Source organism: Cyprinodon tularosa, unplaced genomic scaffold (genome assembly GCF_016077235.1).
Source record: "Cyprinodon tularosa strain WSP-4 unplaced genomic scaffold, ASM1607723v1 ctg233, whole genome shotgun sequence".
Taxonomy (NCBI): domain Eukaryota; kingdom Metazoa; phylum Chordata; class Actinopteri; order Cyprinodontiformes; family Cyprinodontidae; genus Cyprinodon; species Cyprinodon tularosa.
The window spans coordinates 517,361-530,287 of record NW_024038871.1 but is presented as its reverse complement, the minus strand read 5'-3'; the positions used below and the strand labels follow the sequence as shown (position 1 = coordinate 530,287).

At 34.5% G+C, this 12,927-nt stretch overlaps 1 protein-coding gene across 2 annotated transcripts; it reads right to left on the bottom strand.

Annotated features, from left to right (window-relative positions):
- Positions 1 to 4,126: 4,126 nt before the first annotated feature.
- On the bottom strand, positions 4,127 to 12,248 carry LOC119784754 (cyclin-dependent kinase 2-associated protein 1). 2 transcript variants are annotated; one of them, XM_038286960.1, is made up of 4 exons: positions 12,123 to 12,248; positions 7,979 to 8,079; positions 6,998 to 7,124; positions 4,127 to 4,768 (listed from the first exon to the last, which is right to left on the bottom strand). In XM_038286960.1, exons 1-4 carry the CDS (start codon positions 12,148 to 12,150, stop codon positions 4,701 to 4,703), a joined length of 324 nt encoding a protein of 107 aa, XP_038142888.1. In that variant the 5' UTR covers positions 12,151 to 12,248; the 3' UTR covers positions 4,127 to 4,700. The 2 variants fall into 2 exon arrangements, with proteins under 2 accessions (XP_038142888.1, XP_038142887.1); XM_038286959.1 differs by lacking the exon at positions 12,123 to 12,248 and adding an exon at positions 11,634 to 11,860.
- Positions 12,249 to 12,927: the final 679 nt, after the last annotated feature.

The window sequence follows — 12,927 nt, the reverse complement described above, 5'->3', positions numbered from 1 at the left end:
AATACGATCTGAAATGCAGGCGTGTGATTGGTTCATATTTTAATTCTTTAATTCTATTGGCTGGTCGGGAGAAGCCGAATGCGGTTATGTTTTACTAAAGTGACAGAAGATAATCTAAATGAGAATATGCTTAAAAAGACTAACACATGGAAGAGGATTGGGGACACTGAAAAAAAAAAAGTTGACTGAATTTCAAATTTTATCTTAGTTTAATATGGGAAAAAAGTCAGAATTCTGACTTTAATCTTATAATTTTGACTTTGATCTCAGCATTCTGACTTTAATCTCAGAATTCTAACTTTAATATTAGAATTCTGACTTTAATCTCAGCATTCTGACCTAACATCAGCATTCTGACTTTAATCTCAGAATTCTAACTTTAATATTAGAATTTTGACTTTAATCTCAGAATTCTAACTTTAATATTAGAATTTTGACTTTAATCTCAGAATTCTAACTTTAATATTAGAATTCTGACTTTAATCTCAGCATTCTGACTTTAACATCAGCATTCTGACTTTAATCTCAGAATTCTAACTTTAATATTAGAATTTTGACTTTAATCTCAGAATTCTAACTTTAATATTAGAATTCTGACTTTTTCTCAGAATTCTGACTTTAATCTCAGAATTCTAACTTTAATATTAGAATTCTGACTTTTTCCTCAGAATTCTGACTTTAATTTCAGCATTCTGACTTTAATCTCAGCATTCTGACTTTAATCTCAGAATTCTGACTTTTTTCTCAGAATTCTGACTTTAATCTCAGCATTCTGACTTTAATCTCAGCATTCTGACTTTAATCTCAGAATTCTGACTTTAATCTCAGCATTCTGACTTTAATCTCAGAATTCTAACTTTAATCTCAGAATTCTGACTTTTTTCTCAGAATTCTGACTTTAATCCCAGAATTCTGACTTTTTCTTAGACTTCTGACTTTAATCTCAGCATTCTGACTTTAATCTCAACATTCTGACTTTAATCCCAGAATTCTGACTTTTTCTTAGACTTCTGACTTTAATCTCAGCATTCTGACTTTAATCTCAACATTCTGACTTTAATCCCAGAATTCTGACTTTAATCTCAGAATTCTAACTTTAATCTCAGAATTCTGACTTTTTTCTCAGAATTCTGACTTTAATCCCAGAATTCTGACTTTTTCTTAGACTTCTGACTTTAACCTCAGCATTCTGACTTTAATCTCAACATTCTGACTTTAATCCCAGAATTCTGACTTTTTCTTAGACTTCTGACTTTAACCTCAGCATTCTGACTTTAATCTCAACATTCTGACTTTAATCCCAGAATTCTGACTTTAATATTAGAATTCTGACTTTTTCCTCAGAATTCTGACTTTAATTTCAGCATTCTGACTTTAATCTCAGCATTCTGACTTTAATCTCAGAATTCTGACTTTTTTCTCAGAATTCTGACTTTAATCTCAGCATTCTGACTTTAATCTCAGCATTCTGACTTTAATCTCAGAATTCTGACTTTAATCTCAGCATTCTGACTTTAATCTCAGAATTCTAACTTTAATCTCAGAATTCTGACTTTTTTCTCAGAATTCTGACTTTAATCCCAGAATTCTGACCTTTTCTTAGACTTCTGACTTTAATCTCAGCATTCTGACTTTAATCTCAACATTCTGACTTTAATCCCAGAATTCTGACTTTAATCTCAGAATTCTAACTTTAATCTCAGAATTCTGACTTTTTTCTCAGAATTCTGACTTTAATCCCAGAATTCTGACTTTTTCTTAGACTTCTGACTTTAATCTCAGCATTCTGACTTTAATCTCAACATTCTGACTTTAATCCCAGAATTCTGACTTTAATCTCAGAATTCTAACTTTAATCTCAGAATTCTGACTTTTTTCTCAGAATTCTGACTTTAATCCCAGAATTCTGACTTTTTCTTAGACTTCTGACTTTAACCTCAGCATTCTGACTTTAATCTCAACATTCTGATTTTAATCCCAGAATTCTGACCTTTTCTTAGACTTCTGACTTTAACCTCAGCATTCTGACTTTAATCTCAACATTCTGATTTTAATCCCAGAATTCTGACTTTTTCTTAGACTTCTGACTTTAACCTCAGCATTCTGACTTTAATCTCAACATTCTGATTTTAATCCCAGAATTCTGACTTTTTCTTAGACTTCTGACTTTAACCTCAGCATTCTGACTTTAATCTCAACATTCTGATTTTAATCCCAGAATTCTGAGTTTTTCTTAGACTTCTGACTTTAACCTCAGCATTCTGACTTTAATCTCAACATTCAGATTTTAATCCCAGAATTCTGACTTTTTCTTAGACTTCTGACTTTAACCTCAGCATTCTGACTTTAATCTCAACATTCTGATTTTAATCCCAGAATTCTGAGTTTTTCTTAGACTTCTGACTTTAACCTCAGCATTCTGACTTTAATCTCAACATTCTGACTTTAATCCCAGAATTCTGACTTTTTCTTAGACTTCTGACTTTAATCTCAGCATTCTGACTTTAATCTCAACATTCTGACTTTAATCCCAGAATTCTGACTTTTTTTAGACTTCTAACTTTAATATCAGCATTCTGACTTTAATCTCAGAATTCTAACTTTAATCTCAGAATTCTAACTTTTTTCTCAGAATTCTGACTTTAATCCCAGAATTCTGACTTTTTTTTTAGAATTCTGACTTTAATATCAGCATTCTGACTTTAATCCCAGAATTCTGACTTTTTCTTAGACTTCTGACTTTAATCTCAGAATTCTGACCTTAATCCCAGAATTCTGAATTGTGAAAAAAGACAGAATTCTGAGATTAAAGTCAGAATTCTAAGATTAAAGTCAAACTTCTGACTTTAATCTTAAAGTTAGAATTCTGACTTTTTCTTGCAGTTCTGACTCCATACAGGAGAGTCACTCCAAAAGAAAACATTCTTTTCCATTAAATATTCAAATGATAGAATTTAAAATCTAATTTGAAAATCAAAATTTTCACATAGAATTGCACTCTATTTTATATTTTCTTTTGAAGCTTGAACTTTCAAATTTCTTTTGCAATCCTTTTTTCTTCATTTATTATTTAACAATTTAGTCACAGCCTATCAACAGTTCTGTTACAACCTATTAATGGTGTAATAACAGCTTATAAACATCTACTGACAAATTTGTAACTGTTTGGTAACAGCTTATTAACCAGGGTCACACAAAAGCTTAATTAGAAAAAAGAAAAGAAATAAAAGGGAGAAAAAATTAAAAAGGATTTGAAAATGTGAGGTGAAGAACAAATTACAATAGAAAAATAATGCACCCTTTTAATGTGTGATATATATAAACTTCTTTTAAATCTATTACACCATGATCTAGGATTTAGACATGTATTCAATTTTCTATAGATTTAACAAATAGATAGATATAATTATATATAGATTTAACTTTTACATTTAGTATTTGTCACTAAGTATGAAATAAAAAGCCCCAAATTTGAAGAAATTGTGGTTTAAAAGCTTTATTCTGTGTGTTTGGATTGAGTACATATCTAGGAGAAACATCACAGGCAGAAATTAATGTGATCTGCAAGTTATTAAATGTGTAGAAGGCCATTATGGCGCTACTTAGTTTATACCCTATACTTAAAAGCAGCTTAAAAATCCTCCAACACACATATTTTTAGTAACTTATGAAAATATTAATATCTGATCATCCTTATTAGAGCTAATATTATTTTAGAAAAGTCCAAACATCTAATCAGGCTCTAATCGCACTGATATTTTTAGATCAATTTCTCTCAAACCTCAACAAGTTCTTCCAGAAAAGGATGCTTGATTTCAAACATTTCCTTGTTTAGATCTCAGCTAAAAAGTAGATTATACTCTTGTTGTCATAATTATACTCAGGGTCACGTCTTCCATGCCAGGGTATACAGAAATGTAAGCAGGAACCTACTCTGGATTGCCTCCAAAACTGCTTTGTAAAACGCTACCCTGATGTTCAAAGGTGGTAGAGGTACCGCCTTTTAGCGAATTTTAGTTTAAACAGCTAAAAAAGTTGATTTTACAAGGTTATTTATACATATATATGGGGAATGAATACTTAAATGAGATGCTATTTCAAAATCCAAACACATTGAACCACAATGTACACTGTATTGAAAATACAATTTATTACACAGAGTAATAAATACATACAAAGAAGTAATAGCACTTTCCTTTTTTTTTTTTTAATACCAAAACCAATTTCATCACAGATGAACCGATGCGTTTGACATATGTCCACCACTCAGTCTTTTATTGTAAGGGCCTGAAACCCCGACCAAATACTATAAAAAAAAAATAAAACAAAAGGAAAAAAAAAAAGAATCTACCTACTTCTGTACAGGCCATGCAGTGTCTACAATAACCCATGGGTCCGTTCGCATGCAAAAATGAACGTATACCAATGTATTTATGTAAAAAGGTAAAACTAAGATCCCAACAGTGGAGCATAAAAAAAAAAAAAAAAAAAAAAAAAAATCTTGATTCCCAAAACACCCACACTTGATTGAAGTAATCCTCCAGAACTCGTATGAGTTATGAACTGCATTACTGTTACTTGTTCGCCTTCCATCCTTGGTTCATTTACCTCCTCATGAAGATGTAAATGCCATGCATGTTTCCCCCCCAAAGCCCCAGAGAAATGTAGTTCTTCTTGCGAGGAGGAGTTCTGGTTTTTGGCTAGGATCTTGCGTTTCTCTCCGTCTCAGCCAAGCATTCACGCACCAGTCCTCTGGCGTGAATTATTCCTGTTCAGCAAAGAAGTACACATTCAGATGAGCAAACTGCTGTTGACATTATCACACCAAAAGGTAGATCTGGTACGGAGAACCAGAAGAGTCACGGAAATAGAAAAACTGCAGATTCATAATTAAAGGGTGCACTTAGAAATCCAATTTAAAAAAGTGTTAAAATTGAACATTAGAAGAATATTTTTATCGAGGAATCGTAAAATTCATTAATCGTTACTGAATACAAAAATTTGGAAATGTATTTTTGAATCATTGCTAAATGGAGATTTAAAAACACATTTCACAATCCTAATTATTAACACTTTTGCCTATCAAGCTTTTTCCACTTTCACTTTGTTTTTCCATCAGGTGTTTTCCAATTCTTTTGTAACTTAATTGTTTCCATTTAGCTTAGCAACCCTTGGTAATGAGGTGTTATGAACCTGTAGATCAGCCGTACCTAACACTGATGATTAACCGTAGCTAACACTGTTCATTAGCCGCAGCTAACACTGTTCATTAGCCGCAGCTAACTCTGATGATAAGCCGCAGCTAACGCTGATGATTAGCCGTAGCTAACGCTGTTCATTAGCCATAGCTAACGCTGTTCATTAGCCGCAGCTAACGCTGATGATTAGCCCAGCTAACGCTGATGATTAGCCGCAGCTAACGCTGATGATTAGCCGTACCTAATGCTAATGATTAGTCGTAGCTAACACTGTTCATTAGTCGTAGCCAACACTGATGATTAGCCGTAGCTAACACTGTTCATTAGCCGTAGCTAACACTGTTCATTAGCCGTAGCTAACACTGTTCATTAGCTGTACCTAACGCTGATGATTAGCCGCAGCTAACGCTGATGATTAGCCACAGCTAACGCTGATGATTAGCCACAGCTAACGCTGATGATTAGCCGTACCTAATGCTAATGATTAGTCGTAGCTAACACTGTTCATTAGTCGTAGCCAACACTGATGATTAGCCGTAGCTAACACTGTTCATTAGCCGTAGCTAACGCTGTTCATTAGCTGTACCTAACGCTGATGATTAGCCGCAGCTAACGCTGATGATTAGCCACAGCTAACGCTGATGATTAGCCACAGCTAACGCTGATGATTAGCCACAGCTAACGCTGATGATTAGCCGTACCTAATGCTAATGATTAGCCGTACCTAATGCTAATGATTAGCCGTACCTAATGCTAATGATTAGCCGTACCTAATGCTAATGATTAGCCGTACCTAATGCTAATGATTAGCCGCAGCTAACACTGTTCAATAGCAGTAGCTAACACTGTTCAATAGCAGTAGCTAACACTGTTCAATAGCCGTAGCTAACACTGTTCAATAGCCGTAGCTAACACTGTTCAATAGCCGTAGCTAACACTGTTCAATAGCCGTAGCTAACACTGTTCATTAGCTGTACCTAACACTGATGATTAGCCGTAGCTAACACTGTTCAATAGCCGTAGCTAACACTGTTCAATAGCCGTAGCTAACGCTGTTCAATAGCCGTAGCTAACACTGTTCATTAGCTGTACCTAACACCGATGATTAGCCGTAGCTAACACTGCTGATTAGCCATAGCTAACACTGCTCATCAGCTGTACCTAACACTGATGATTAGCCATAGCTAACACTGATGATTAGCCGTACCTAACACTGATGATTAGCCATAGCTAACACTGTTCATTAGCCGTACCTAACACTGATGATTAGCCGTAGCTAACACTGTTCATTAGCCGTAGCTAACACTGTTGATTAGCCGTAGCTAACACTGTTGATTAGCCGTAGCTAGCACTATTCTTAAACTTTAGTAGGATAATCTGAACTGTTAAAAGCTATTGTTGATTATGTGAACTACTAAGTGGGGGGGGATAAAGTAAAACAGGAAAAGGAAAAAATAATTCACTTTTTAAATAATTGATCAGTAAAGGTATTTATAATCAGATTATTAATTTTATTTTTTTTTATCTCCATTTATGGGTGGAATTTCATAATACATAATCAAATCACAGCATTTAATAATTAAATGATTAATACAATTTAAAATTCCTCTTTAATAACTTCATTGAAAATGCACAATTATGAAACAGTTCAAATAGTTCAAATAGCATTTCTACACAAAGGATTCTAATGTACAATGTATTTCTTTTTCATGGACTCAGCTGGTCCTCCATAATATTGATACAGAAGTACTGCTGCAAAGACAGAAAAAGGTTCCTTTAAATGCTGCTGTCCACCTCACCTCTTTTCAGTCTCTCCATTGCACTCTTGCTCCCGGCATACGTGGGCCGGATTTCCTTCCCCAGCTCTTCGATGATGGCCAGCAGCTCGGCATATTTGTTCTGAGGCACTTGGCTGCCGGTGGAGCCCTGCATGAAAGCAAATAAAGCAAGAATCATTTTAAACCGATCTCTTTAACTTAAAGTCCGATCCTTTCTCTCTGTATGAAAAATATAGAGATATGATTTATTACTTTTGGCTTTTAACAGTAAAAAACAACTAACTAATGTCCTAAGAGTCCAGAAAAATTCAAATCAACTAAAGATGTTGTTTATGGTTGTGTAGTGTTTGTAAATGTCTTCTTTTTTTCTTTGCATTGATTGTGCAACGTCAAAAAGAAAAAAACTCAGTTATTAGAGAGTGATGACATCACAGTCGCCATGCGACGTGATTTAGAGAAGAGCCACATCAAACCCAATGGACCGGCCCAACTATTTCCACCCACGCTTTGTTAAAAATCATTGGTGTTCAGATAACCATCAATAAAAACGTAAACGTACATGTCTGAATTTGTAAAGTACCTCAATAAATGTGAAATATTTCTTAGTTGTTTTGATCAAACTATGCCTGGTCTCAGTGACCACTAATGAGAAATTAAAGACAGACATTTATCAGAAATTATTACTCCTGGCCCCCCTTTAGCTTTCATTGTAGCAGGTATTGTGGGGAGTCTAGTGGTTGGGGCATAGAGTTCGAGTGCAGTTTTAACTCCACACTGTTCCCCCAAGATGGCAGCCCACTGCTCCCCAATAGGATGGATTAAATGCAGAGGTAAATTACTCCAATTTGAGATCAATAAAGTTAAATTATTATTAATGTATTATCATTTTATAAGATAGACAACCCACCATGGAACTTATGGGGTTAGGGAGTAATGAATGAAATTTATGAGGTTTACTAAATAAATCAAGTTTATTGAGCAGGTTACAGAAAACTAGGTTACCTGTGAAAATCCCAGAGATGGAGGTCCATAGTCGCTCAGAATGGGCCTGTAGGACTGCAGTGTAGCCAGGTTAGCTGCTGACGGGGAAGGAAGGTTTCCGGCTGTGGGTAAAAACGTCAGAATTTATCATTGCAACAAACTGAAACATGTATGAGCTGTTACATTATTCAATATTAATTTATAGTATTGTTTAAACACTGCTCAGTGAAGCAGTGGAAAGCACTGCTGACTTGCAGCAAGAAGGTTTAATTCCCTGCTTGGGACCTTTCTACATTCCCGTGCATGTGTGGGTTCTCTCCGGGTACTCCGGCTTCCTCCCAGAGTCCAAAAATATGACTGTTAGGTTAATTGCCTTCTCCTAAGTTCGGAGTGTGGGGCCAAAAAATGGCATCAGAGCAACACTACTGGTGCAGCGGCACCCCTCGTGACCCCCGCAGGGATGAAGCGTGACAGACAATGGATGGATGGATACTGTTTAGGTACAAGCAGTGGAAGGAATAAATTAAACGTCTTATAATGCAACAGGAAATTAAAAGGAAATTTTAAAATACAGGATTGTCATTTTTATTAGCATTTAGCTAGTAAGTATATAAAAAAAAGTGTGCCTGTGAAGGATGAACCCAATAAGATTTTTTTTTGTCTTAAAATAAAATTTTAAAATGCATTATTGCAGGGCTGTCAACTGTCACCCACTGGGAGTGAGACTCACCTATCTCAGTGTCTTCACACACTCGAACCCCATATTCCTAATTTCTCACACTAAAAAATAACATTAAAACTCAACTCAGTTCTACTTATTTATGTATATAAATACCATGGTGGACATCAAATGATTTGTTTTCTCTTTACCTGGTCCTTGTTTTAGTCCATGTTTTGCTCACAAATTAAATAATTATTGCCGAGTCTAGTTTAATAATCTCTGGCATTTAAGAGTAATTAAACCAACACAAATATTTGAATTCTTAAAGCTTCGGGGTTTGCCTCTCAAACCAATAGAAGCTCTACAAAAAGAAAAAGAACCATTCAATTTTATTTTTCAAAAGACCAGCCATCAAAGAAAAGACCAACCACATCTAGAGAGGATGTGCAGAAAAGCTCAATTATCCTGGAAACATAGAGGAGGAACCACAGGAATGTTCTCATTTTATTATTTCTTATCTTATTAACGTATCCTTATTTTGGTCCATTGAATATTTTAACTTAATTTCCATCACATTTTCCAAATGAAACATCCAGAGAAGTGCTGTCTCCTGTCATGGTAACTTTTTATAAAATCTGAATTGTTTAGCTGTTTTATCAATTGTAAGAAAAACGAATAACATAATGAAGCTTTTTAATCATTAGCCTATTAGCAAATATTCATACACACTTTAGTTTGCATGGGATTCGATTGCTCTAGTTCCTGCTTCACTGCCAGTTATCCAGTAATAGCTTATTAGTTCCCCATCGTTTAATTCACCTGAACTGCAGAGAAGAATTAAGAAGCAAAGTTGTGAAATTCTTAGTTTAAAGTATATTTAAGATGCAAGTATTTTAGTAGGGTCCATTCTGCTTTACTTCAATTCTCTAAAAGTCAACAGAATACAGAAAATAACATATATTTTAATAGGAAAATGTTCCACGTAATTACAGAATACTTATTGATACTCGCTTACATTTACTGTTCTATAAACATCCAACACTTTCCTGTTGGATGTTTCCCTTCAAACTAGGGATGCACGATATTGGGATTTTGGCCGATATCCGATATTTTAAAACTCATGTAGCTGATAACCGATATCGATACCGATGTTAAAGCTGGACAAAAATAAGTAGTCAGTGAAAATAGCAGTTTTGTTATCCATTTCTGACACTTTGAGAAATAATATACGCAAATATATTTTCATATGCTGATATCAAATTGATTTTTAAAAACGCGGTATCGATCTATTTTACTTTCAAAATCTCGTGAAATTTCATCGTTCTGTTACAAACTCTCGTGATATTTTGCAAATTCTTGTGAGATTTTGTTAGTAAAATAGATCGATACCGCGTCAATATATCAACACATCAAAATCTGGCTAAATTTTGTGAATTTTCGGGGGATTTCGCAGCATAACGATGACATATAGCAATATTTCATTAGTAAAAGAGATTGATATGGTGTTTTTAAATGGCAATATATCAGCATATGAAGATATTGTGATATTTTAATGTATCAATATTTTTTCCCTCGTCTTTAGAAGTTTTTAAGTCTGTAAAAAAGAAGTTTTTGAGGAAGAAGAAGAAGTAGTATTTTTTTTTTTTAGACTTTAGAAACTCAGAAGCTGATCAAATATCGGGTTAAATATCAGTGGGGTGGCCGATGTCCGATATTCAGTTTTAAGGCCGATACTGATAGGGGGCCGATTATATCGTGCATCCCTACTTCAAACTATTTCAAAATCTCATTCCAAGGTTTGGTGAAAAGTTGGCAGCCCTGTGATTAACTATATAAAAAGTGTGCTTGTGAAGGATGAGCCGAATAAGATTTTTTTTTTGTCTTAAGATTAAAATTTTAAAATACCTGATCGTAATTTTATTAGCATTAATCTAGTAACTTTATAAAGAAGAGAGCTTGTGAAAGCTGAGCTGAATAAGATTATTTAGTTTTTTTGTCTTAAAATTTTAATTTTAAAATACCTGATTGTGATTTTTTTTAGCTTTTATCTAGTAACTATATAAAGTGTGCTTGTGAAGCTGAGCCTAATAAGATTATTTTTTTGTCTTAAAATCAAATTTTTAAATACCTGATTGTTATTTTATAAGCATTTATCTAGTAACTTTATAAAGATTTGTGCTTGTGAAGCTGAGCCTAATAAGATTATTTATTTCTTTGTCTTAAAATTTAATTTTAAAATACCTGATTGTTTTTTTATAAGCATTTATCTAGTAACTTTATAAAGAAGTGCGCTTGTGAAGCTGAGCCTAATAAGATTATTTATTTCTTTGTCTTAAAATTTAATTTTAAATTACCTGATTATCATTTTTATAAGCATTTATCTAGTAACTTTATAAAGAAGTGCGCTTGTGAAGCTGAGCCTAATAAGATTATTTATTTCTTTTTCTTAAAATTTAATTTTAAATTACCTGATTATCATTTTTATAAGCATTTATCTAGTAACTTTATAAAGAAGTGTACTTGTGAAGGCTGAGCCCTCCACCCTGCTGCTTTGTCTGGCTGCAATACTCCCTCTCCACCACTAGATGTCCTCGAAGGGGCGGTTAATTTCTCCGAGGCAGATCAATCGGCAGCTCCGACCGAGGAGCATCATGGAGGAAACGGAACAAGGCTGGCTAAAGAAGACATAAGTGATACATTTTTGTCACCGTGGAACCGCCACCCCACGGCGGGACCGCGGCCCCGGAGCGCCGAGAACCACATTTTCGGAACCCCCGACGCTTCGCCTCGCATCCAGACCGCGTTTTTCCGCCGCCTCGGCTCACGGATGGCGCTCTTTTTACATTAGTAATAATGGCGGATATGAATTAGCCTAGCTCCCAGGATCTGACCCTATATATATAACTGGACAAAAACTACAGACACGCTCTTTCTCCAGGTATTCTCCGAGACCCCAAATTTAACACTCGATTTAACAGGCGGATACTTGGATTTTCTCCCTCGTTTTCTCCTTACCCTGGTTCCCAGAAGTTCCCGGAATGTGCTGATGGACATTGGGTTTGTAAGACATTCCCAAAGACATTGTAAATTAAAGAAATAAAAATGACCCGAAATTCAGTGAAGCGTCTGTCTCTCACTTTTTGTTTACAACAGCGGCACCGGCAAATATGGCCGTCACTTTGTATTGACACCCACAGAGCTTTCCTCCAATGCGGCTTTATCAAGAAAACGACTTAAAAACGGGATTTCCACCATGAAGCAGAGAAATTCACCCCCTCCTCCCCCCATTTAAACACATTTATCACTAAGTTCACTCCTGCTCACACTTTGAAGACTTTAATCACAATTAACCCCTGACGTGATTACACCTTAAATTTCACTTTTTTCCCCCAACATTATAAAAATACTCTTAATTTGATTTTTAAATATCTAATCTTAGTTTAAACTTTTTTTTAAATTCTATCAGGAAATTAATTAAACTTTAAAAGGAAAGCAGATAGATACCAGATTTTGATTGTGGAGGAGTATCCATGGTGGCCCCTCTCTCTCTCTCCCTCTGAAATAATGGGACTTCTCTCCAATGCCTTTTATATCCCAGGGGTCCCTCAGGGGCCACATGGTCCCAATGTTTGACCCTGCCAGGCCCCTACAGGGCAGCAGGCATTTTAATCATTTAAATAAACTCATTTACTGCAGAAGCTTGGAATCAGGATGGAAATTACATTTCCTGCTATTTTATTAATTAATCCAAATATTACACTGTTTTATACAGTTATGCTGTTTTAGTTTAAGTATAAGTGCACAAAAATGCATTTATAAAGAAATGCATTTATTAAATGTACAGAAAATGTATTTATAAAGAAAAAAATATATAATTAGAATATTTTAATTTTTCTAATTTATGCAACAACCACAGATTTCAATGCATTTAGTGCAATAATTGAGAAGTTATGAGACAACAATGGGGAACCCTTTAATAGATAACCTTAAAATCAAATGTAACTAATGACCTTTAAGACGGGAACTTACTTACTGGCACACTTTCGTGTTATTTCATATTAAATAAAATGTAATTTTAGGGGGGTGGGGTGAATAGAATAACCTATTTCAGTTTTTTTTTTTTTTTTTAAGAAATGATAGCCATATTTAATTCTGTAGCAAAGTAAAACACAATGTAAAACTAAATGTTTTAAAAAGTGCCATTTTTGTTATTCTAAGGAGATGTCTTAAAGCAATTTACTGCAGTTGATGATTTTAATATAATTTAAAATGCATTTAAATGAACTAATTTACTGGAGAAGTTTGGAAT